General features: G+C 45.8%; 1 protein-coding gene and 1 long non-coding RNA gene across 6 annotated transcripts; one reads left to right on the top strand and one right to left on the bottom strand.

The window, feature by feature from the left end:
• Positions 1-1,790: 1,790 nt before the first annotated feature.
• Positions 1,791-16,573, bottom strand: LOC117833383 (uncharacterized). 5 transcript variants are annotated; one of them, XM_072295560.1, is made up of 8 exons: positions 16,227-16,573; positions 15,368-15,436; positions 14,734-14,847; positions 14,552-14,626; positions 10,187-10,318; positions 9,953-10,094; positions 2,818-2,921; positions 1,791-2,570 (listed from the first exon to the last, which is right to left on the bottom strand). In XM_072295560.1, the coding sequence occupies exons 1-7, from the start codon at positions 16,437-16,439 to the stop codon at positions 2,860-2,862; spliced, it is 807 nt and encodes a 268-aa protein (XP_072151661.1). In that variant the 5' UTR covers positions 16,440-16,573; the 3' UTR covers positions 1,791-2,570; positions 2,818-2,859. The 5 variants fall into 5 exon arrangements, with proteins under 5 accessions (XP_072151661.1, XP_072151662.1, XP_072151660.1 ...); XM_072295561.1 differs by having other exon boundaries at positions 1,791-2,560; XM_072295559.1 differs by having other exon boundaries at positions 1,791-2,921.
• Positions 16,574-17,348: 775 nt separating this feature from the next.
• Positions 17,349-20,656, top strand: LOC117834163 (uncharacterized). Its single transcript, XR_004635721.2, has 2 exons — positions 17,349-20,193; positions 20,398-20,656. It is a non-coding gene; the product is annotated as an uncharacterized lncRNA (long non-coding RNA).
• The last annotated feature ends 645 nt before the right edge of the window (positions 20,657-21,301 follow it).

Genomic DNA, 21,301 nt, shown 5'->3' with positions numbered 1-21,301 from the left:
TGATTATGTCTCAACATGTGGCCATCCCATGGTATGACATATGTCCGCTGACACATCATGTGCCAGTGTGGACGGTGCCACGTCACTTGCCAGCATGGATAATGACACGTGGACCTAGGAATTCTTTCAGTTTTAAAACATAAACATTTCTATGAGCTAAGTCATTTTATCACCGATGGAAGTAGTTTTGTGCCTTTTTGCTGATTCGTCATGATGAAACAAACATCACGCTCTGTTTTTTACGAACAAAAAGTATTCACAAGACTTTCCTTATGACAAATTTGGCTTCTTCTATGACTATACCTTTTTGTCATGTTTCCAGTAGTGGTGGTACACATCACAAAAAGGAAGCCGGACCTTAAAGTAACCTGAGCAATCGTCCATATGTTTGCGGGGCCTGTGACTTGTGTTAGCATTTGCTAATTAACATAAGTAGCACGTAAATCACTGGATCACATAGCCTAAGTACATGCTGATCTAATATACGGAATTTGGTGGGTAGATCTTATACCAGCATTAGAAGATGCCATGGGAGCTCCCTGAGTTGATGTAGATGTTGGTGTTGATTTAATAACGTGATCTTCACCGGATCAAGAGCTTGTTGCTCCCGGTTGATGAAGAACTTGATGTTGATGATGAACGGCAACCTCCTGGATGTCACCTTTGATGAACTTGACCTAGATTGTGGAGGTCGAGCTTCGAACCCCTACAGTGCCTTAATTAATCGGTTTAGGCTAATAACGAGATTAGAATGATGCACGGGGAACCCCTCCCATTCATACATAGCACCATAGGTCCGGGATCGACTCCTAGTTGGTTACGCTTAGGTGTGCTTGCCGATTACAGCACATGAGTCCTAATCACATATGTACATGAAAAGTTGTTCTCTAGGTTTTTATGATTAGATCACAAATATCCATCAGCTTGTTCACAAACCTCCAGATGACACCAATTGTGTGTTCTGATTCCTACTGGGTGGAGTTTCTTCCTGTGCTAAATAGTGGAGTTTCCATGTACCTTGGAGCTCCGTAGTCGACCTACAAGCTGCGGAAGCGTGACTTTCGGCTGCTAGTGTAAAGGGTTGTAAATTTTGCATCCTTTTGCTGAAACCGGCCACACAATGTTGGCAGCTGTCCTGCCATCCAGGGTTTCTCATTGTGGCTCCAGTGGGAATGGCTTCGATGACTGGAACAGCTCAAGAACCTGGTCGTCATTGCCACGAAAAACGGAGAAGATAGTTCATGCTATGTTTGATGCCTCGAACGCGGTCAAGGTTGGCTATTGTTCTCAAGCTCTGTTCTAGAACCACAAAAGTGGATGGATGGACAACCAATATGATCGGCTAGCCACATTTCTGTAATAGGCCATTCCAAAATGGATCAAGAATGTCAGAATGGTGGCAGAGGCCATCCTGGAACCCCTTTGGGTTATAGTTGGCCAGCCGGGCCGCCCGGCACGGCACTGGCACGGGCACTATCTGGCACGGCACTATATGGCACGAGTACTTAACCATGCCGTGCGGTGTAGTGCCGCCGTGCCTAACTGTCAGCACAGGCACGGCACTAACAGGCAGTTAGCGTGCCGTGCCGTGCCACAGGGCACGGCGGCACTGAAGTGCCCGTGCCGGCCCTGGCACTAAGTGTGCCTACCACAATACCACTCTTTTTACACAGAATTACAAGCACAATCCAAAATTAATAAGATTCACAAGTAGTGGAGAACTTATCTTGTTGTATTCACAAATTTGTAACAAAGTCACAAGTCACAACCCAGTCACACAGTCATAGAGATAACAAAATAACATTTTATTGGGAGCTTTAGTGCAATGGCTGCCTCATTAAAAACCTATCTAGGTAAAACTCACCCTTGTGAGAAACCCTAGACAGGAAAAAAGAGTGCAGCCCAGCTCCAATTATAAAGTTCATCACAGTCCATGAGTCCAGTACTTAATATTACAGTCCCATTACATAAATGATAACTAATCAAGATAAAGTTCTTCAAAAGCTTCTTCAAGTTCCTTGTCCTCCACCATGTGTTGCAGCCTTGCTTCTGCAGCCTCCCAGTCTTTGATGCAGGTGAGCATCTCCACCATGTCAGGCTTTAGCTTCCTCCACCGCTCCTTGATGATCCTGCCAGTCATACTAAAAGTGGATTCTGAAGATATGGTTGAAACAGGAACAGTTAATATATCCTTAGCCATGGTTGACAACACTGGATATGTGAGTTTGTGTTGATGCCACCAGTTCAAGATGTTAAAATCATCATCTAAATGGTTCACTGTGTCACAGTCCAAGTAAGAAACAAGTTCAGAAACATTACCACCTGAAGAACTGGCAGCATGCAAAAGGGCAGTTGCAGATGTATCTCTAGCCATGCTTAGAGTAGCAACTAGAGAATGCATGCCACCAGCAGAATCAACATCATCATCATCATAAATTTCATCCCAAGCAGACCTTTTCTTACCAGATAGGTTAGGAGGTACAGTCCTCCTCAACCTAACACCTCCATATTTCTCCTCATACTTGTTGTAGACATCAGTAAGTCGAGCTCTAGTGCTAACCTGGTAAGCACTGTAATCTGTATTGGTAAGGGTACCCAACCTCCTGAGCACTCTATTGAAACCTTTCATTTTAGCTCTAGGGTCCAGGATGAATGCAAAAGAATAAAGCAAAGGTATGTCCCTCCAGTATTTGTTATACTTGTCTATCATAGGTTGAACCACATGTCTGATGTGAGTATCATTAGCATAATTCTTTAAGTGCATAGCAATCTTAACAAGATAATGAATCATAAGTGGAGATGTAGGATAGTACACACCAGATAATGTAACTGTAGCATCATAAAACAGTTCAAGAAATCTTAGCACTTTTTCTGCCATAGCCCAATTATCATCAGATAAAAGCAACTGATCACCTTCAACCCTAGGATATTGAGCAACGATGAAAGTTGTGAATGGGACCTTATGAGGAAACAAATGCTTAAGCATTAGATATGTAGAATTCCACCTAACTTCCATGTCTAGCTGAAACTTTCTAGGCCTAACACCAGTGGCAATGCAATAACTTTTATATGCAGCAATTCTCTGATTAGATGAGTTTAAGAAAGATATTGCAATTCTAAACTTCTCAATCAATGGCTTAAGAGCAGTTAGAGCCTCCTTAACAATCAGATTGATAATATGGCATGCACAACGCTGATGCAAGAACAAAGAATTAATTGAATGTGCATTGTCATCCCTATCATCATCCACAACTTCAATACCAAGATATTTAGAAAGAACAGGTCTAAGCTTTTGCATGGCTGAAACATTAGATGATGCATTGTCCAAAGTAACAGCAAAAACTTTTTCAGTCAAACAATAGTCATCAAGCACAGATGCAACACGATCAGCAATATTTTGACCATTGTGTGAACAATCAATCAGCCTAAGACCAAGCACTCTCTTCTCTAGTTGCCAATCAGAGTTTATGTAGTGAGCAACAACACTGAGGTAGTCCTCTTTGGCATTACCAGACCAAATATCAGAGGTTAGACACACACAATTAACACCAGCAGATTTCACAATCTCAACAAGCTTAGCCTTGCAATCATTGAAGTATTTTAGCAGGTCTCTAGTGGTGGTTTGCCTAGATACTGCAACAAATTTAGGATTATGAGCAGTTCTAATGTAATCTTCAAATGCATAAGATTCACCCAAAGAGACAGGAACATCAAGCCTAGCAAGCAATCTAACAAGTTGAGTACGGGCAACTATAGGACAATACTCCCAATTACGAATACTACCATCAGGATTAAAAGAGATTTGTGACTGAGACATGTGAGTTTTCTCACGCCTTCTAGGGCATCTATCCCTATGGCGGGTGAGGTGACCAGTGCCACCACTAGAGCGCCCAGAGTACTCTTTAGAGCAATGGATGCATTTAGCTCCATACCTTACTTTCTTACCGTTCACCATTTTGAATATCTTCTTGAAATCAAGCCACACGGCCGAGGTAGAGGGGCGTGAGTGCTTACCGTTGTTCTCTTCCCCGTCCCCGTCCACTGCTTGGTCATCGCATGGCTCGAGGATGATGGGAGGTTGAGCCACACGGCCGAAGAGCTCGGCGGCATCCTCGCGCATGTCATCCTCGTCATCATCTCCGGCCAACCCGCAAAGCCGTCTCTCTTGGTTTGACCCACCCTGAACCGTCTCGTCGTCGTCGGATCCGGCCATCGTCACACGCCCGCGCCCCGGTTCCTCAACGGCTACACAAAAACAAGAGTTAGGATTAGCCAGTTAGGGATAAGGGGTCGATTGAGCAAGGGTTAGGGTTAGGTTTAGGGTTTCCTACCTTGATAGCCGGAGCACCGGAGTCGCCGGCGATGTTGACGAAGCACAGATCCAGCGAGACCGACTACGGATCCGGCAAGTTCTAATGCGGATCCGGTGAGATCGACGCGGGGCCGAGACCTGGCGAGGCCGACACGGAGATGACGAGAAGGACGACGCGAAGCGAGAATGCGAGATCAAGAATAGCCATAGGTGATAGGAGTATACATGGCCGTGCCGTGTGCAAGTGCCGGCGGAGGCCGGAGGCCACCGGAGGGGGAGGAGAAGGGCAGAAGGGAGGGGATCCGGGGAGGGAGGCAGAGAGCCAGAGAGCCGGAGAGAGAGAGGAGAGCGAGCGAAGAGAGAGAGAGGAGCGGCGCAAATGAGCTAGGGTTACCGATGGGGGGTGCGCGCGCCGTCGGCCTCCCTTATATGCGCGCTCCCGCCAACGGTCGGATCCAACGGTCGGATGGAGCGGGGGCGGCGGATCCGACGGCTGATAGCCGTTTGGCCGTGCCTTATGCGGGCCGACCCATTAAGCGTGCCGTGCCCGTGCCGGCACTACAGGCCGAATTGGCGGCCCAGACATGGCACTAACGCCATGCCGGGCCTGGCACTGGCACGATGGCTCACGGGCCGGGCCGTTTTCGGGCCGTGCTTCTTCGTGTCGTGCTCGGGCCAGCCCGTAGTGTTAGTGCCAAATGGAAATCTATACTTTGGGTCTGCAATCCTTGATTACCTCCACATTTGGGACAGAGTCGAATCAGTTGTGCTGCTATCAGACATTCAGGATTGTTTCATCTGGCAACAGTCTGCTGATCAGCAATACCTGTCCTCCTCGGCCTACCTCGGGCCTTCTTCTTCCATGGGCAGTGCGGCATTCCAGGGGAGCTAGGGAAATCGAAGGTGTCGCCAAAATGCTGGTTCTTCTTTTGGCTAGCTCTGCTAAGCAATTGCTGGACGGCAGACCGTTGGTAACGTCATGGCCTACAAAACTCGACAACTTGCGTTTTCTGCTCACAAGCAACTGAAACGATCAACCACTTGTTTCTTAGCTGTGCCTTTAGCAGGGAGGTGTCAGATGTGGTTTCTCTTGCTGCGTCCAATAGGTCATCATAAATATACCCCCAATGCAGGACTTACCCTTCTTGTACTGGTGGCTCCAGCTGGGAGAGGTTGCCGAGCAACAGCACCAGGGGTTTGACTCCCTGATCATTTTGGGATGGTGGATGCTTTGAAACGAGTGCAATCAACATGTTTCTAGAAGCATCTAAACCCTTCGGGTTCTGCTTGTGCACAGGATCAAAAAGGGCAGTGCTGGGTTGCATTGTGCGAGCAACTGCCGTTGTCGGATTTTGTACAGTGATGTCATCGGTTTTTTCTATTGCATGTAGGCTTTGTCACAAATTTTCTCTGTATATTTGCTTGATGTAAAACCTGATCACCAGCACTTGAGTGCTGCTTTGTGTTTGCCTTGATCCCCACGGTCGTTTGTTACCTCTAAGTGAACAACATGCTCAGGGATGTCCTCGAAATGAAACATGATGCTGTCAAGGTGGAGGTCTAGTTCGAGTTTGGTGTCTAATTAGCTACCCCAAAATTGAGCAAATATAGCCGTGTGTTAATTGGGAAAAGTGGGGGGATGTGCGTGAGAACTAGAGTCATGTTTCCTTTACATCACCCCAAACACGAAATTCTACTTCTGAATGAACCCTTTGGGCACCGTCAACTACAGATTATGTACTTTAAACGTAGAAAGTGAACAAAATGTTAGTGTGATACATCAGAATTCAGAATTTTTAATTGAATAGATGCACATTTCAGAGGGATAAAAACAACGACTTCAAAGTTTCTTTCAAATGGCTATATATATAGCACCTTTTTGTATGGTTTTAAATTCCTTAGAATCGCCCACAACTTCTGTGTTACGTCACCAGTCGGGCATGGCTGCGTTGCACTAGCAACTTATGTGTGGCTTTGGATATAGGCTACTGCTTTCTGCAAAGAGGGATGGTTGGTCCTTCCTTGAGTTGGGATCCTTTAGGAGAATGTGGATGCATATTCCGTCGGGAAGAATTATAGCAAATGGCTTATGTTTCACTCACGTTTCTATTGATCATTCTGAAATGCGTTTGTAAGATCCAAGCATAAACATCTCCAGAAGACACAAATTCAAATTCCAAAGCTAAGGACATGGTATATATGGTTCCTACTTTTCAAGGCTAAATCCAAATATTCACTCTCAAAAAAAGATTTCAAGAAATAAGCTAATTAATGCTTACCTTACAACTCCAGTAGTCCAAGTCACCAGCACCGCTAATAAAAAGGGACCTCCTCTCGCAATACTACCACAAAAGTCAAAAATCCTCCAACTAAACCCTACCCTCTCCCACCTACCATCCATGTCACCAAGTGAGGAGCCGCCGCCGCCTCCGCCGCCGCCACCACCACCACCGCCACCAAAGGGTGAATCAATGGGGCGCCGGTTGATTGTCCGCATCCGTCTCCGCACCATGCAGCTGCCCGACCAAGAAGAGGGTAGTGTTGTAGGAGCCAACGAGAATGCGGCTGCTCTCCAGAGCTATGGATCTGAATCACCACGGTCGCCGCATGAGAAACTCCCCGAACGCCCCCATGAGGGCGAAGCTTCTAGAAGCAGGGGTGTGGAGCCTCCTTCCGAACCTTTGGCGGGCGGTCATGGGAGGGAGGAGGCAGCCGTCCAGCAGCATGGTTCACCATCGCTGTGTTCGCGTGAGGCATATTGCCTCATTCGAGATGCGGCAAGAGCCGGTCTTGGCGTCGTCGCTGCGGAGCCGTACCTGTGCACCAACTGCACCATGACCTTTGGTCGAGAGAAGAAGATGCAAGGGCACAAGAGGTGGCAGCACAGGCCACGCAGCGCCTCCTCCTCGGAAGAGGAGGCGCCCACGCCTAAGAAGGTAAGGAAGAAGCCAAAGCCAAAACGGGCAACCGTGAAGATGGAGCCTTGCCACGATGAGCCCCCTCTTCCATTTCCGATGGTTCAGGGTGCCACCTCGCGTCGTGGCCGGAGCCCTATCCATGCCGCCGGTGAAGATCTGGCAGATCCAGCCAGGTCGCCGGTCATGGAGTTCCGGCGCCGGGGGACTCAAGTCGGTGTGGGCGGCAGGGAGGACCTCGTGTCCTTGCGCACCCACCAGGCGGGCCACGTGTTTGGGGCGCACAACGACGGCCACGTCAACCAAGCTATCGTCCCCGCAGCCGAGAATCCAGAGGTAACCGTCTCTGAGTCTACTGTTACTGCTCACAACGTTATAGCCATAGAGGATGACGACAGTGACAATGACAACGCCATGAACGTCACTGGCGGTGACGCTGGGAACGCCAATCCTGTCATCGCCGTCATGGGGTTTGGTCCAACTGCAAGCTCAGCTCCTGATGTGGCGCCAGTGCTGCCAATGGCACGAGCTCCTGCAGCTGCCACCGAGGTTATAGTCATAGACGACGACAGCAGCGACGACGACAATGTTGTCAACGGCACAAATGCGGCAGCTGTTCTGCCACTGCCACGAGCTCCTGCCGCTCCAACTGCAGCTGATACGGTAAAGGGGAAGAACGCCTTACATGAAGGCGGAGCTTGCTATAGCAATGGTGGCCACGGCAAAGCTGTGGCTGGCTACAGCAGTGCCGGCCACAGCAAGGCTGCAGCTGGCTACAGCAGTGGCGGTTATGGCTATGGCTACGGCAAAGCTATTGCCATTGGAGGTCAGAGCAAGAGAGGCCCGCGCAGACCCTACAGCTGTGCGGATTGCGGCGAGACGTTCTACACCCCTCAGGCGCTGGGAGGCCACGCCAATGGTCACAGGTCCAAGGAGAAGAAGAGCATGGTGATGCCGAACCTCCAGAGCCCCTCGGCATGCAGGAGCGGTCGGCACGTGTGCCCGGTGTGCGACATCGTGTTCTCGACCGGGCAGGCGCTGGGTTGGCACAGGAAGAGGGTGCACTATGGTGGCCTGGTGATCGGTTCGGCCAGCAACACCAGCAGCTCCTCCACACCTCGCCCTCCGGCGAATGCTTTGGAGCCCTCGGAAGCGACAGCGATGAACAGCAATGCTGCGGCCGTCCATGGCACTGCCAACGCCATGCGCTGCAGGTCGTTTTTTCCTGATTCTGCTGGAAGCGCCATCCTTGCACTTCCAGCGCTGAATCCAGTGCAACGGATGGCAATGACCAGCAATCCTGCTGTGCCTGGTCTTGTCTCAGCTGCTACTGCTGCCACTGGCTCATGGTCATGGTCACTCCCTGCAACGACCAGCAGCTTCCTTCCTGCAATCCCCTTGCAGAATCATGGGGAGAATCCACCAGAAGAGATTGCGGTGGCGCCTGGCAACCGTGCAGGCCGCACCATCCGCGCATTCTCCTCGCAGGATCAAGAGGAGAATCCACCACAAGAGTTGGCAATGGCGCCGGGTAATGGTGAGCATCGCTCCATCCGTCCCTTCGGCTCCGACACCTCTCCTCAATTCCCCTCGCAGAATCAAGAGTATCCACCAGAAGAGAGAGCTGTGGCAACTGGCAACGATGAGCAACGTTCCATCTGTCTCCTCGGCATCGATGTCTCTCCTGCACTTCCCTCCCAGAATCAAGAGGAGAACCCACCACAGGAGATAGTGCCTGGCAACCGCGGACTTGGTACCATCCTTCTCTTTGGCGTCAACTTGGCTGAAGGTCCGAAAGAACCAAAGAAGTAGGTCAAGAGAGGAGTACCTGATCTTCGTGCCGGTGTTACAGGAAATAGCAAGGTTGCATCGTGAAAGCTCTACTTGTTTGTCAGGTTTATTTTTCCGTGATATCATTTATCTGCTGCCGACATAAATCCAATCAGGAAAACTGTTCCGCGTAATCATTTTTCTTTTCTCGTTTAGACATTATTAAAAGTTCGTACCAAAGATGCAGCCTTTGGTATTTGGATTTATTTGATCAAACAGTTTAGTGCTTTATTTTGGTACCTGGTAAACAGTTGTATGATTTATCAGTGGAATAAGGTTGTAACAGTTATTTGAACAATTTATGGTGCTTTCTGCTATCCGACCCAAGTGATGTGGAACTTCGCATTATGGTGCTCATCTTAATACTGCTCTCTGAATGTACATCAACGTTGTGTCAGAAAATCAGATTGTGCCAGACCTTCCCGGTATCCAGTTAAGAAATTAGAGAAGGTTTGAGGTCAGAGTCTTTGACCAAATGGAGTTAGCATCATGGACATCATTTAGCATATGGGTCGAACAACGGCACTGATGATCATATATTCTGAATTGCGAGCCTTGCGGCTATCATCCCGATATTATGTTCTACGTACTCGATTGCATTGTTTAGTCTTTCTCGAGTGTCTGTTGAATCCATTGCTTGTATCTTGTATTTTTGCAGCGTGAGAAGTTCGGCATCTGACATACCTGAAGTTTACAGTTTCAGTGTCAGATATCTATGCATCCATGTATCAGGTCTACTGACAGTTGTTTTATGTGTGCATGATGTCTTTGGCTGGTCGTTGTATGTAAGACAGGCAATTTTCAAAGATATTGACGAACAGTGAAAGTTTGGTCAATACTACAAGACCTGAAGATTCTGAACTAATAAGTGGTTGAGAAGAGGGTGGAACTTCACCTGAAACTGTTTGGTACGCAGCAAAGGAGAGACGTTCTGGGAATCCAGGGATGAAAGACTCATTATACTCTTCATAGTTTTCTTTCTCCGACCACAACAGAGACGCCCTGATGTTAGTTTGCAGTGGTTCATCCTCAGGCACCTAAATTTGAAGTGTTGAAAAACGAAGACTACGATAAGAAGAATTATTTAACATTTGCAAATTGCAGAATGGACTTAAGATATTGATAGAACCTTCAGCTTCATTTGCAGGCTGTGTAAATTGCACATAGATTCTCTTAGCTTGGAAATTCTTGTCCCTAATCCAATACACTCATAATGCTCATCAATCAATGGAGAAACAGTACCACGGAAATAGGGCTCCATCTGGATCAATGAAGACAGAGATGTGATTCAGGGTTTCTGTAATTTGTTCTTGGCCGTGTCGAATCCTTCAAAAGTAGTGCAAAATCATTCTGATCTACTACCTTATAGTTTCAACAAATAAGCTTAAAGAACCAGAGCATTTACGTATCTCAATCAGAATTGGAATGATGGTTTACTAAAACATCACAAGGCAAGGCATAGTGACAATGAGGACATCCGACTATAACACTAGAATTCAGCTTGACATCTCCTACCTCTCAAAGATATCAAAATTAATTCACCGGTTCGTAACTTCGTATATGAAGCAAAAGTTGGTGTTTGAACTTTGAAGGTATTATAAACACAATTTATAGAATATGTGAAGTAGTATATGTTAGAGATATGTTTTCCTCTCTGTATATACCCCATTGTATAAGGGGTTATGTGCATATGTACCACCACTTGTACTCTACTTATATGGGCCTATTGGCCCCCTGGGAATACATGCTGATTATTCCTAACATGGTATAGAGCCAAAATCGATCTAGGGTTCATCAGCTTCTGCCGCCGCCGCCGGTTCCTCAATTTATTTTCCGTCAGCGACGGCTTCCTCGCGTCGCGCCTCCCGGTGCTGCGTGACCCCACCCCTACCCGCTCGTCTACCGCCCCATCGGTGCTGCGTGACCCCGTCCACCGCCTGCTCGTTCGGCCGCCTCCCTTGCGCCTGCCAGCGGCGGCGGCCGTCCGACCGCCTCCTGTGCGTGCGCCGCCTCCGCCGGCCGTCCACCTGCCGACCCTCTGTGCGCTTGCGTTCTGGATTTGCCTGCTTCTGCTGGTTCTCAACTGGATTTGCTAGACGCCTACTACTGTCTGCTCGTGATCCTCTTCGTGGATTGGCCATCGGATCGCCCGAGAGACTGGATTGGTTGGATCGCCCCTGCCCTGTCTCGATAGGATTGGCTGCCCGCTCGCTGTCTGCACTTCTGATGGCTTCTACAGGCGGCACCATCTCTGTTCCTCGCTGTTCGTTGCTCTTCGATGGCACCAATTACATGGAGTTTATAAGGGTGCACATGCGCGGTCTTCGTCTCTAGGGTGTTCTTTGTGGTGATCTTCGTTGCCCTATTGTTGCGGCTCTGCCCAGAGCCTGTGCCTCCTTCTGACCCAACGAAGGATCCTGCTACTTCCTCAGCCTACGACAAGCAGGTTACTGCATATCAGGAGGCCTTGGATCTGTATCGCGATCGGTTGGCATTGTACACTCAGTGGGTTGATGATGATGCTCGTGTTGCTTCCATCCTCGTCGCCAGTATGCATTCTCCGTTTGCTTTTGAGATTGTTGGTTTGTCTACTGCTTTTGAGATGTGGTCTCATTTTCGTCGTTGCTATGAACCGTCTGGAGATGTCCTCTACCTTTCAATGGTTCGTCAGGAGCAGACACTTCAGCAGGGAGATTTGACTGTCGATGCCTTTTATGCTCAGATGTCTGCTGTATGGCGCCAGTTGGACACTCTCTGCACTGCTGGTTGTCGTACCTGTGACTGCTGTCGCGCTCTCTGAGCTGAGCGTGATTTCTGGCGTGTCTACGAGTTCCTCACTCGGCCTCGACCGGAGTACGAGCAGTGCCGCGTTCAACTACTTGCACGTCACCCTCGTGTCTCGCTCGTGGAGGTGCTCACTGCTGTTCGCTCCGAGGAGACTCGTCTTCGTGATGCTGGTCTTCTGCCGCTTCCTCCAGTGCCCACAGTGCTTGCGGCTTCACCTACAGGGTCTTCTACGCCAGCTTCGTCGACAACATCTGTTTCCTCGACGGCTTCTTTGGTTGCTGCTTCACGTGCTTCGTCATCTCGTAAAGGCCATCCTTACTATGATTATTGTGATCGTGCTGGCCATTGGGAGTCCCAGTGCTACAGGAAGAAGAAGCATCATCGTCGTCCTCCTGGTGCTTCTTCTCCAGCTTCGATGACTACTATGTCTCCTGCTTCATCTTCGACTACCGACGATACTCAGCAGGAGATTCTGCAGCTGCTTCGTCACTTGTGCGTCTCCTCCCCCTCTGCTGCTACAGGTTCTGCTGGTTCTGCTAAAGTGTCTTCCAGCATTGAGAGTCCACCCTCTTCCCAGTTAGGTACTCTTCCATGGATTCTTAATTTTGGAGCTTCTTTTCATATGACTTCGAACTCTTCTATTCTTTCTTTCTTACGTTCTCCTTCATTACCTATTTTTGTACTCATTGCGGATGGTACTTCTCTTCCTGTTGCTGGTCGGGGATCTCTTGAGACTTCTTTTCATGTTCCTTCTGTTTCTTATGTTCCCCAACTCACCTTGCAGCTCATGTACGCAGGTCAGATCACTGACCATGGTTGTCGTGTTATCCTTGATTCTGATTCTTGTTTTGTTCAGGATCGTCGCACGGAGTCCCTGATTGGTATTGGCCGCCGGCTCCGTGACTCTCAGCGCCTTTGGCAGCTTGACTGGCTTCGTCTTCCTTCCGCTGCTGCCGGTCTTGCTACTTCTTCCACAGGCACATTTCAACAGTGGCATCATCGTCTTGGTCATGTTTGTGGTTCTCGATTATCTTCATTAGTTCATCGTGGTCTTCTTGGTCCTATCTCAGGAGATGTTTCTCTTCATTCGTGTCAGGGTTGTTGGTTGGGAAAGCATATTCAGCTTCCTTATCGTAGTAGTGAGTCTGTCTCTCAACGTCCTTTTGATTTAGTCCACTCAGATGTATGGGGTCCTGCTCCCTTTTCTTCGAAAGGGGGTCACAGTTACTATCTAATTTTTATTGATGATTTCTCTCACTATACTTGGATTTATCTTATGTCCTCTCGTAGCGAGGTTCTACCCATATATCGATGCTTTGCTACTATGATTCGTTCTCAGCTTGCCACGTCTATTCATGCTTTCCGTGCTGATTCTGCTGGTGAGTTCCTTTCTCGACCTCTCCGTGCTTTCCTCGACTCTCAGGGGACCCTTCCTTAGTTTTCTTGTCCAGGTGCCCATGCGCAGAACGGTTTAGCCGAGCGCAAACACCATCACCTCTTTGAGACCACGCGTGCACTCATGATTGCCTCCTCTATTCCTCCTCATTTTTGGGCTGAGGCTGTCTCTACTGTCACACATCTTATTAACATTCAACCTTCCGCTGCCCTTCAGGGGGGATTCTGTTTGAGCGTCTTTTTGGGTGTCTACCTAACTACTCTTCGCTTAGACTATTTGGTTGTGTTTGCTACGTTCTTCTTCCACCTCGGAAGCGTACCAAACTAACTTCACAGTCTGTTGAGTGTGTTTTCCTTGGCTATAGTTCTGAGCATAAGGGATATCGTTGCTGGGATTCTGTCAGTTGTCGGATGCGGATTTCTCGCGATGTTGTCTTTGATGAGTCTCGTCCATTCTATACTCATCCTTCCTCTGATGTTTCACAGTCGTCTTTGGTCGAGCCGCTTTCTTTCTTGACTTTTCCCGATACACCTATTACTCTTGCGCCTCCTTCGAGCCTTGTACCTTTGCCTACAAAGTCTTCTTTATTTTTTCTTCTGCTGTGGTTTTGTCTCCTGAGCCTTCTCCTTTGGTTCCTGACTATGGTGTTTACTGTGTTTTCTTGGGTGGTTCTCTCATTGCTTGGAAGACTAAGAAGCAGACCGCGGTTTCCCGTTCTAGTGCAGAGGCTGAGTTGCGCGCTATGGTGTTGTTGACAGCAGAGCTTTCCTAGTTACAGTGGCTACTTGAGGATTTTGGTGTTCCTTTGACTGGATCGACTCCTCTTCACTCTGACAGTATAGGGGCTATCAGTATTGCTCGAGATTCGGTGAAGCATGAGCTTACCAAGCATATTGGTGTTGATGCCTTCTTTGTTCGGTCTCAGGCTCAGGATCAGGTGGTTGTTCTTCAGTATGTGCCTTCGGAACTCCAGGTTGCTGACTTCTTCACGAAGGCACAGACTCATGCACAACATAGTTACTTTCTCTCCAAACTCAGTGTTGTAGATCCACCATGAGTCTGAGGGGGGGTGTTAGAGATATGTTTACCTCTCTGTATATACCCCATTGTATAAGGGGTTATGTGCATATGTACCACCACCTGTACTCTACTTATATGAGCCTATTGGCCCCCTAGGAATACATGCTGATTATTTCTAACAGTATACATAGATATTACTCAAAGAGTACCTGAGAATATGCATGATAAGATGTGAACATCAGAATTGGAATAACATTTCTTTTTTTAAAAAAAAAGAAGGAAAGAGCTTACATCCAAAAGATTTGAAATGTTTACTCGACACACTCCTCTAATTGATATCAGTGCTCCAATCTCCAGCTTTTGAACCTACACTAAAGACAGACCATCAATACAGAAAGTGACCAGAGAAATAGAGTGGAACTTTCCTGTAAGCAAACTTATAGAAAGGTGCCACATGAAGGACAAGAGCTTACACTTTCTATATGCACCAAGCAACCATATCTTACAGCAAATGAAGCTTTAGTAGAGCTATCTACAACTGGATCAAGTACAAAGTGAACAAAAGAATTTTTCTTCTTGTTCAAGGCCTGTTAAGTAAATATTTACAAAAAAAATCAGTAATGATGTTGCATAATACTCACACATGGTTTGAATTGTCACTATCTGAAGAAAGAAATCCGAAGATCTTGTCTGTCAACAAGGATGTACCAAAATCACATCTATACAGTTTGGGATACTTGTTAACTAGGAACTACATACGCAATTTTCCAGGCAAAATTAAAACCATATCACTATTTTCTTCATACCATGTTTCTATGTCTGCTCCCTGTGGATCCAAAAAAAAAAAAGATATCTCAAAAGAAAATTAGGTGGACACAAATTTGATATATAAACCAAACAAAAAAAAATTACTTGATGAAGAAATGATAACATGTATTTTGGTTAAGGATATCATGGAAAAGCTTCTAAAGTGTGCCTCTGTTATATGGTAGATTACACAAGTGCAGTTGAAGGATGTTTAAGTGGAAGAGAAAATGGGTTACTTCATACAGAAAGAAATCAAATATAAAGTAATAAGAATCTATGGAGTGAACAAACGGTTCATACCTCCTCTAGCAATGCTATATATCTTGCTTCATACAAGTGCAGAGTCTTGGATTCAGATGGTATCAGCACCTATAACATTTTCATTAGGTTTTACTGATAATGCAAAGTGCAGATTATATTCAATGAAAAATAACGAATACTAATGCAAAAAAACTCATATGATGCTACGAAAGAATTCAATGAATACAAATACATAATGCAAATTTGTAGATCAGAAATTGTTCAGATCTTGTTATCCACAATCAGTCCCCGAATTTGGTCAGAAATCTTCAGTTATAACAAAGGTAAACTGAATCAACACAGTACGATATAATATCAAATTTGTTTGCTGCACGAAAATATCTTTCCTCGCAGCACTGTCGAAAATGCCGATTGCTAGTAGCAGGCATTTTCTTGGCATCTTGCAAGGGGAGGGAAAAATAAATGCTACAAGCCAACCAACTAGATAGCGCCATCATTTTGCAGACTGAACATACTGGCATTGGTGGATAACTTGATATCCATGGTTCATATGGAAGAATGAACAAAACTAAAAAAATAACAGCCTCCTCACGTTTTTTCAAGACAGTTTCAGGCAGACCCGGGGCAGTTGGTTCTGGGGTTCAGGTTCTAGAAAGTAATTTTCTATAGCAAAGAAATCCTGGTTGGTTCTGTGGTTCACTAATTTGGACAACCTAACCCATCCGAGACCACCGAAACACTGGTCCCCAAATCCTCCCCGAATGAAACCCACTGATTGCGCTCGATGTGCCACCCACTTTGCCCAATAATCGACCTCAACGTCGGCAATGGCAGCCTACAGAATCCGTTTTAACCCAAACCTGAACACCCAAACAAGTATCCCATCCGAAGACCTTACCTCCGCGGGCTGGAACGGGAGGAGCGGCAGATCGAGCGACGACAGCGGCGGCGGCGGCGGCGGCGGCAGGGACGCCGCGCAGCGGACGGCGCGGAGCTGGCGGCGGCGGGGTAGCCATGCGTGGAGGGGAGGCACGGGCCTGGGGCTCGGGTCTTGGGGCGACCGCGGCGAGCTGGAGGGGGAAAGGAGGCGGAGGGGAGCGGAGGCGGCCATGGCCGCGCCGGGGTTTCAGCGGTTGGGAATAGCCCGTGAGTTTGGCGGGAGCAAAGGGAGATAAGGGGCGTGTTTGGCTTGTTTGCTAGCTGTCCTCGCCTGACCTTGCCCAGCAAAGAGAGTCTTGCCAGCGGTGGAGAGGTGATACGGCTCGCCCGAGCAAGCAAGGGAAAATCTAGCTTTCACGAACACCGATGCAGCTGGCAAGCGATCCAAACCCCGAGCTCAGTTGGCTCTCCTTGACCAGCCAGGTGAGGCAAGCCTCGTCAAGAAATCCAAACGAGCCCAAGGCTGAAAGTTTTCTTTACTTGTTGTCTACATTTTTTAAGAGGATTTCTTTCTTTTTTTTTTGTCTTTGTAGCTGTGTGGAAAAGATGGTAACAATGTAATTGCATTGCTGGCGTAATAATTAGGAGAATTATTGTTCTAGTTTATCAGAGAAAAATGAGTAAATGCGGCATTTACAAACTCTGACTGGGGTGGTGTGTGTTGCATTTTTGAAAAAACAATGTTTCCGAAGAATACAAGTATAATGCTCTATTTCCTGTTAACTGTAATATCAGCTTTTTTTTATTGGATATAGTACATGCACTTCTCAATTTTTTACAAGTCGTGCAACGAATTGTGATTAATAAATTGCATTACGCGTTTTCTTTCGCATTTGGAAATTTGGGATCTAGAATTTTATATCTTATTAGAAGAGTAAATTGAAAAGCGGACTCCCATACTTAGTAGTAGTATGGCAATGGAATGATTGTAGTTTGACCTATGTTGCGATTAAATAGAATATTACAAATTACAGATTTGCTAGACTTCAATCGTTTGTTTTTTAGGTTGCCCTCAATCACCTTTTCTCTACAGCCGCTGGATCGACCACACGGGTGATATTCTCTTTTGTTTTTCGGGCCCGCACCTCAGCTTTGTCCACCCGTTAACATCCCAAGATTTTTTTCACGGATTCGGATCTGAAACTGGAAACCCGTTTAGAGGGGATCCGAAGGTTCGCGTGACTCACCGACCGTTCGTTCTCCTGCTGTTCCTCTTCATCTCCGCGGGGCGAGGCACCAGGGGAGAGAGGCGATTCGGGAGGGGGGAGAATCAGGAGTCGCGGCGACGACGAACGGCCGGCGAATCGTGGGTCTCCTCGAGGTCAGCGGCGAGGCTCTCCGCGAGCACGGCTTCCTATCGAGGTGGCAGAGTATTTCCTGCCGGGACCGCTCGGCGGGACGAAGGCCTCATTCCTCTTCTCTTTTTTTACATAACATTCTGATTTGGTTGCTTGGATGTGAAACCCCTAAGGCCTCGTTCGTTTTCACCGGATTGATCCGGAATGAGGTCCATTCCAGGTGGTTTGAAGTGGTGCGGTTTGAAGCCAGACTTGCATTGAAAGTGTTGTTCATTTTAGTCTGGCCTGGAACGAAAACCGGTCTGGATTGGAATCCTTCTACATTAAATGGCCTGGATTGAAACCGTACCTCCTCACTCCTGGAATGAATCCTGGCCGGATTGAGTGACACGGGTGGAATCACTCAAACCGGACCTGGAAGTAATCCTAGCTGGAATCCAATCCCGGTGAAACGAACGAGGCCTAAGTGGTACTTTGTTCCTGCTTGACCCCATCATGTAGTTTTTTTGTTCTGCATTTTCCTGTGTGCATTCGTTGGACCATGTGATCGATGGAGCATGATTTGTAACTCGTGATTTCTGTGATTAGGTTTCGAATCTGAATATTTTAGCTTGCAGCGTGTCTGCCTACGCAGTTGGTTCAGATTTGTAGTAAGGCGTGTTAATTTTGCATAGGCATTGGGATTGATTGATTAATCTCCACTTATCCTTCTCATTTTCATTGGTTATTGCAACTATCTCGAGTGCAATCTCAGCCGGGTCCACAATTTCAAAAAAAAACTATGTCGAGTGCAAGATATGTCTCCTTGATTGATTCGTCGTGCAGTTTGCGGGGACAGCAAATTCAACATGCAATATCCATGTGTTTAGCTATATGCTCTGTTAATCTGAAACTTCGAATTATTCAATGTTGTAGTGGTTTAGTTTGTGTGGACAGCAAATTGGTCATGTAGAATGGGTGTGTTTATGTTTGTTGTATTCCTTTTTGGACTCTTGTGGGTGAGCTAATCCATCTAACAGACTGAATGTTCTATATTTGCTTACGCACATTCAAACTTAGTTGTTACAGCAGCTTCTTTGAATTAGCCTATGGCCTTTGGTTGTATATATACTCGGATCTGGACAGCTTTGCAGCATCATAGTTACTTTCTGTGGCACACCATGTTGGCATTTTCTTATTTCTATAAGAGTCCAATGGTCTTAACAACTATGGATGTTTTTGTGTGTGTGTGAGGGAGGGAGATTGCATTTCTTTGATTTAGCATAGCGCCTAACTGCATATCACAAAAGTCTAAGCTATCTTTAGCTCCATCTTTCTAGAATTGTATCATCAATTATTTCTCTGTTATGCCAACATTTTTTTCCTGCATGTTCCATTTTTTAACAGTGCATTATAGATAAGAAAGCTTCCTGATATATGCATGTTTTTTTATTTCAAACTGGAACATCAAAGTTGCTTTCCCAAAGCAGCATGTGTATGAGGCTTGATTAGTTAAAAATCCCATTAAATATATACATAGTAGAGATCAATTTCTTATAAACCCACTACATTTTCTGCATGCATTATAGTGTAAATTATTTAGAATAAACTGTAACATTCAGTCTTTTTTTTTGTGATGAGCTCATACCTGTAGAAATCCATCCTTTTTTTTAGTCTACATGATGCTCTTTAACTCACATAATTAAAATAGCTCAGTATCTTTTTTACAGTGATAGTTAAGTGTAGTATTCCTCATCTGCAGTTCTTTAACCAAGATAATTTATATATTTTTGTAGGAATATATGTTTCAGTGACAACATTTCCATCATTAACTGCAGTGTTAGGACAAATGTTTTTAGAATGTGTTATTTTGCATTGGATGGATGTTCTTCAGATAGATATCATTCCCACTATATATAACCGCTGGACTTGATTAGTTTCCGTGGCATGCTCATATTTATGTCTTATGGATCATATTATTGGCAAGCTGCTTGTTGTTACCATGGGTGTCATGGAGCTTGCTTTGGTTGCCGCTACACAATCTGGAGGCCACTTTGCTATTTGGTTTGAATTAATATATATATCATATACTGTATTTTTAAATTTTTTAGTGTAATTTTTTCTTGATTACACAAATTTAAATCTTTAAGTACAAGGAAGATTTATTTGTATATCTTAACTATTTTTTAAAGTAGTTCACTAAATACTCCTGTTTTTACAGAGCATTTGTCACACCTTACCACTACTGACACCAGGATAGCATGTGTCACTAAGCTGCAACACTAAAGATACAACATAAAATGCTTGAATGCTCAGTTTTTCTAACATCTCTCCCTCTCTCTAAACTTTCTTTTTAACCCCCTAAATACTCCTGTTTTTAGATTAGCGAAAGTACTTACTACGCACACTTGATTTATGAAACTTAGTTCCATAATACACTACAGTACGTGAAGTTTCTATTGTTAGATGTACATGTATGTTCCTTTCTTTACATGTTGTTTTGCCGAGTATTATCACTTAAATTTTCTCTGACAATCCTTTCTTCAGCACCTTGTCCAAGTAACCATTTGAAAGTTGCTTGAGGCAAAGATGGGTGCAGCAGAGCGTTCTTCCAAGCTCGTTAGCTCTGTCCATGGCTTCATTGTCAAGGTCTAGACTCTAGTCTCCACCCTTCCCTCTATTTCTATCTGTGGCGTCCATTTTTCTTATCAAACATGCCCTGGTTTTATACAGAATACATTGTTTTTTTTAATGAATGCAATTGGACTATGCATGATGAAGAGAACAAGCATTCAAATCCTTGGATTTATTTTTCACAGTTATGGTATTGAAACCTTGAATTCCATTTTGCAGGACAGAAGGCGAAAATGATGTGGAGCTTGGTAGATACTGGGGTAAGGTTCTGCTTATCATGAAAACATGAATGTGGCTTCCTGATGGCTAGGTTTTTATAATTTCATCTAGATGATTCAACGAGTTTTCCCTTCTTTTTGTGTGTTCTACCTGATTTTTTATACCCTTACAAAGGTGTGACAAATTCCAACCATACTGAGTTGGGATCAATCCCTAAGAATTATGGGGACTAAGCTACATTGCATATCTCCATTGCATACTTGCATGTGTTTTTCTACTTCCCTCAAATTAACTTTTTATTTTTTATATGTATTTTCGTTGTCACCCTAAAAATTTGCATGCGACCTTTTTATTTGTTGTTCTTTTAGGCCTTTTGATTGGACTTTAGCTGTGAAATTTCAAAAAAGGAAAGCCACGAACAGGGCAGTTACTGGACCGGGCTGAATGTAAGAAATGCAGGTTAGTACCGGGCTTAATGTAACAAGACCCTTTAACATGCCCCCAACAGAACAGAACGAACAAGCTCTCAACAGGCCCAAAGATAACAAACGATCCATATCGGTCCGCAGCTGAGACAATTGAACCCGTATGGATGTTTAACGGGCGCAAAGCTGTAGCATATTCGGGCCGAAACATCCATCCGACATAAGCAAAATAACAGCGGGGGCATCTGTACGAGCCGTTGAATGAAGATCCAACAGCCTGTGCAGGCGATTGATGGATAACAATATCTCAATCGATTGGTATATAGACATATCCATAAATTAAAGTTCCAAAAAGCGCTAGGCGCTAGGCACTCATTAGGCCGCTGCCTAACGCCCAGGAAGACTAAGCGTAGATTAACTGTGATTAAATGTTCCACGTATACTAGGAAAATAATAATAATAATATGATATTTGGGCCA

Source organism: Setaria viridis, chromosome 8, assembly GCF_005286985.2.
Source record: "Setaria viridis chromosome 8, Setaria_viridis_v4.0, whole genome shotgun sequence".
NCBI lineage: Eukaryota > Viridiplantae > Streptophyta > Magnoliopsida > Poales > Poaceae > Setaria > Setaria viridis.
The sequence above is the reverse complement of the archived record's forward strand: the minus strand, read 5'-3'. Positions and strand labels throughout refer to the sequence as shown.

Bases quoted from the DNA above. Each gene is read 5' to 3' on its own strand.
- LOC117833383 (XM_034712853.2), bottom strand. From the start codon at position 16,439: ATGGCCGCCTCCGCTCCCCTCCGCCTCCTTTCCCCCTCCAGCTCGCCG. The intron at 14,848-15,367 runs GTATGAACCGTT...TTTACTTAACAG, and splicing joins ATATAGCATTGCTAGAGGAG to GCCTTGAACAAGAAGAAAAA. The intron at 10,319-14,551 runs GTAAGCTCTTTC...TCATTGATCCAG, and splicing joins ACATTTCAAATCTTTTGGAT to ATGGAGCCCTATTTCCGTGG.